Source organism: Elephantulus edwardii, unplaced genomic scaffold (assembly GCF_000299155.1).
Source record: "Elephantulus edwardii isolate Elephantulus edwardi_28Jun2011 unplaced genomic scaffold, EleEdw1.0 scaffold00043, whole genome shotgun sequence".
NCBI classification, from domain to species: domain Eukaryota; kingdom Metazoa; phylum Chordata; class Mammalia; order Macroscelidea; family Macroscelididae; genus Elephantulus; species Elephantulus edwardii.
The window spans coordinates 14733567-14738457 of NW_006399793.1; the positions used below are offsets into that span (position 1 = coordinate 14733567).

At 36.5% G+C, this 4891-nt stretch overlaps 1 protein-coding gene across 1 annotated transcript; it reads left to right on the forward strand.

Moving 5' to 3' along the window:
* Positions 1–2247: 2247 nt before the first annotated feature.
* LOC102875895 (60S ribosomal protein L34-like) lies at positions 2248–2595 on the forward strand. Its single transcript, XM_006885368.1, has one exon. It carries the CDS (start codon positions 2248–2250, stop codon positions 2593–2595), a length of 348 nt encoding a protein of 115 aa, XP_006885430.1.
* The last annotated feature ends 2296 nt before the right edge of the window (positions 2596–4891 follow it).

The following is a 4891-nucleotide window of genomic DNA, read 5'->3' on the forward strand; positions in this document are numbered from 1 at the left end:
ATGCTTCCCTGTCTGCTCTTCCCAGGATCGATAATAGATCAAGCAATAACTTCAATAACTTTCTTTTTCTTCCTTTCTAACAGACACAGAGAAATGCCAAGACAGAAACCAAAGCCGAATTCCGGATCCTAAAGCTTACACCCATTTGACAGATGGAGTACCATTTTGCCAGGAAAAAGACACAGTGGACTAGTGCATAGGGAGTTTCACTGCCAGCCCACAGGCTCCCTGAGGAAGAGAGTTGGGCAATATTCTCCTGTGAGCCATAGCCACAAAAGACATGTTGGAAGGTCAGCTTTGGGTTGGTTCAAGCATGACAGCAATTAGGGTTTTTTCTTTTTTTATCTTGCTTAAGGAGCCCTGATGCTGTACTGGGTTAAATACTGGGCTGTTACCTGAAAGTTCAAGATTGTAAAAACACCAACCACTCCTTAATAGAAAGGTGAGAGTGAGACAGTCTACCTGTAAAGATTACAGCTTAGGAAAAAGCCAAGGGAGAATCACCACAAGTCACAATCAACTCAAGGACAGTTGATTGTTTGGTTTTGATTTTGATCCTGTTGAAGGACTATAATGTTTTAATGGTAGAAATCTCACCTTCATTACAGGAGATACTTAAACAACACCCATCTGTCAATAGGGGCTTGTGTGTTGTCAGATGTTAAGCAGGTTTCAGCACAGCTTCCAGGCCGAAATAAACTAGGAGGAAAGGTCTGGCTATATATTTCCAAAAATCAGCCAATGGATCACAACTGCTAAATCTCTTAGTAATTGTGGGGAATTGTGGGCAGGGCCACTGATTGACTACCACCTAAAGACAAGTCAGCCAGCTCATGGTAAGGGAGCCAGTAATTAAAAACCTTGTGTGGTTTCTATTATTATATCTTAATAAAAATTGTCTTGGATCCATAATCAACATCTATGGTAATAGCAGTCAAAAAGTTAAAGGACATTGGTATTGGGAAAATCTGCTGCCAAGGATCTCTCCAAATCTCTAAAGAAAACAGATATCACTTTAAAGACTAAGGTGCACCTGATGCAAGTCATGGTCTTTTCAACTGCTTCCTGTGTGTCTCAAAGCTGGACAATGAATAAGGATAACAGAGGAAGAATCAATGTCTTTGAAGTGTGGTGTTGGAGAAGAGTACTGAATATTCCATGACTGTCTTTAAGAAGTGTAACTAGGGTACTCTTTAGAGGCAAGGACGGTAAAACTCAATTTCACATACTTTGGGCATGTCGTCAGGAAAGGCTGGTTCTTGAAAAAAAATACATTAAGAAAAGTGGATATGTTTACGGCATTGAAGTCTATGGGGGAGAGAATAGTCTAAAAGTATTATATTTTAGGGCATTACTTTTATCATAGGAGTACGCAATGAGGGTTGCAGAGTGGATTATATTTGGGGTTGGGGGTGGGATTGGGGGAGGGGCAGGGGGGATTGTGTACCAATGAGGGAGTTTTTCTTTTGCTTTTCAAGGAGAGGAGCAAAGGGGGGGAGGGGAGGGGCGGAGAGAAGGGTGCAACAATGAATGAATGGAATTCCAAAATCTCTGTAGATGTTCATTGAAATGAAAAATAAACAAACTAAATTATAAAAAAAAAAAGAAAAGTGGAGGATCAACGAAAGAAATACCCTCAATGAGATGGTTTCTCATAACAACTGCAACAATGGGTTTGAGAGACTGGGAAAGGTTGGAGGATCTGCAAAAGGGAAGATGCTCAAGAGATTTACTGACATAGTGCCTGTAACACTGGGTGTGAGCAAGGTATAAATGGTGTTGATGGTGCAGGATAGGGTAGGAGTCAGAGCTTTTGTTCATAGGCTTCATAGGGTCACTATGAGGCATAGTCAACTAGATGGCACTTAACAATAGTACACACTGACTACTAATGCGTAGGCAGAGGCAGGAGGGCACACCATGAGCTGAAATTGGGGTCACGAACTTTGACTTTCTGAAATACACCAACTCAGAAAGCTCCCTCTCCCTTTTCCCTTGTTTCCCTGTACTCCCCATAAACCCTACCTTTTCTCTAAACTCTTCCCCTCCTGTAGCCACCACAGAGGGTGTCCAGCGTACGTCCAGAGCAGGACCAAACGTGAAAGACAAGTGGATAAGAAATAACACCCCACAAAAACAAAATATGATGCATACCATTGTTGTTGTTGGAAAATTGAAATATGGCTAAAGTTTTATATTAAAACTTACATTTGTCTCTTCCTGAGAGGCTGTTCAGAAGCATTCAAAATGGTCCAACGTCTGACCTACTATCGTATGCTGTCCTACAACACAGCCTCTAACAAAACTAGGCTGTCCCGAGCCCCTGGGAACAGAATGGTTTACCTTTACAAGGTTGAAAAAGCACCAAAATCTGCATGTGGTGTGTGCCAGGGCCGACTAAGACGGGTCCAAGCTGTAGAACTAAAGTTCTCATTGAGGTTGTCAAAAACAAAAAAACATGTCAGCAGAGCTTACAGTGGTCCTATGTGTGCTAAGAGTGTCCGTGACAGGATCAAGGGAGCTTTCCTTATTGAGAAGCAAAAAATTGTTGTGGAAGTACTGAAGGCACAAACACAAACTCAGAAAGCTAAATAAAAATGGCAAGTCTTTAATAAATTCATATGACTTATTATGTTAAAAAAACTTACATTGGTAAGAAAACTTTTTAAAACATATGAACGCATACAATGAGGGAAGAATTGTCTTTTATTTATTCACTTTTTAATTCTTAAGTAATCTACAAGAATATACAAAAAATTTGAAAGATAAAAATATTTATAGTCTTGTTTCCCCAAAACTGTTAATACTTTCATAAAACGTCTTTCTTAATTCTGCTCAACATAGTTGATACCACATTTTATGTGGTATCTATGTCCTCATTTTTCACTTAACATATTCAATCTCCAGATCCTAATTTTTGTTAATATTATTTTAAATGGATCCCATAGTTAAGTTTCACAGAATAAATATTTTCAGCATTTCCCTAAGTGTTACAGACATAAAATTTTTTCCAGTTTTGATTATTTTAATACTGTGGTGAGCATATTTCTGTGTAAGTCTTTTTCTGCATCTTAGAATATTTCTCTTGGATATATCCATACATATGTCATCACTGCATTTGCATGTAAAAAATTTAAGTCTTTTACGACACAGTTTCAATTTGCTTTGCAAAAATCATAACTTTAGGTAGGTGGTTTGGTAGTGTATAACATCTTCATAATATTCATAACCTTGGCTCCATTAATTCCTTAGGGAAATATCAAATATATAAAATTTTCTTTTACAATACTATTGTATGTTACTTACATTACACATAAAAAAAATCACAATCTATACTTCTGGAAATGATAAGTTAAATAAAATTAGGAAAGTCATAAAAAATGTACTTTACACAGCCATTGAAATAATCTTTTCAAAACCATTTAATAATGGATGAAATGTAAAATAGATCATTAAAGATTATATCTTAAAGATGTCAAGATATAAAATTATAAGAGAATATAAATTATAAATATGAATATATATACACTTATGTATATAACACATATTTATTCATAGAAAAAGTTTAGAAACATCAAAATATGTACAATAATTATTTTAGGAAGGATAGTTCCTGAGTATTATCCTTTCTATATTCAGTAGATTATTATATATTCAGGATAGTAATTCTTTTTTACATTTCTGATAAACAATTTTTCAAAGTTTCTTTTTCTATCTCTTTGTTTATAGACAGAAAAAGCTTACAATTTGTATGGATTTTTTTTTCATGTTCATAAAATAAATTCAAGTAAATAATAGGCATTTCTTTTAATCACATGACATTAAATGGTACTAATATCATGATATGCTTCAACAATAATATGGTCTCAGAATCCGTTCAATGGGTTTTAGACAGTGGCAGTCTTAGACACAAGAAGAAAACATGCGAGAAGCTTCTACAAGTGCTTCAGCTTATACTATAATGTTACTTTATTTACCTAATGTCTTAAGTTTAAAAAAAGCTCCTTCTCAATGAAGTAGAAACAGAATTTACACATTTGTTCTAACTTGTATGTTCATAAACATTTGTTAATCTTTGTTCAAACATATCCACTTCCTAAACAACATGCCTCCGGAAACTCTATGAACTTTGATAAATGTCGATAGTTGAAGAGGGGCTTCAGAGTTTTTGTTCATAGGGTCACTATGAGTCATGCTCGACTCAAAGGCAAGCAACAGCAACAACAATAGGTAAATTTATACAATTAGCAGCCTAGGTTCAGTGTTCAAGTTGACCTCAGTTGCAACATTAATTTCAAACTTTGAATTATGTCTACAAAGATGAAAAGTCCTTAGTATCTGCCTTGATTCACTTATAAGGCCTCTATTCGCTTGTACAGCCTTATCTCTGATTGTCAGTCTTCTCTGTGCTCAGTGCCGTAGGAAGTTGCATTCACTAAGAATACAGTTAATTCTCTCTATGGACTGAAAAAGGAACAAACACATACATCTTGAAAGAAATGCAACCAAGATATTCCTTAGTGTCAAGGATCATGAAACTTCATCTCAGATATTTTGAGCATATTGTAAGAAGGAGTCATTTCTTGGAAAAAGAGATCATGCTGGGAAAGATGGAGGGTCAAAAAAGAGAGGAAGACCCTCATTGAGATAAATTGACATGGTGACTGCAATAATGGGCTTGAGCAAGGGAAAGATTGTGATGATGGCACAGGATAGGGGAAGGCTCAGCTCTATTGCTCATAGAGTCACTGTGAATCATAGTTGATTGGATGTCACTTAGTAACAACACAGGGAATCCTGATGGTGGAAAGTTACCAGTTGGAACTCACTCACCTACTGGTTGTGGAGATCCACTTCTGTAGTGGGACAATTCTACTCTGTCACATGGGAT

What these genes read in the sequence shown, in the direction of transcription:
- LOC102875895 (XM_006885368.1), top strand. Translation starts at nt 2,248, where the DNA reads ATGGTCCAACGTCTGACCTACTATCGTATGCTGTCCTACAACACAGCC.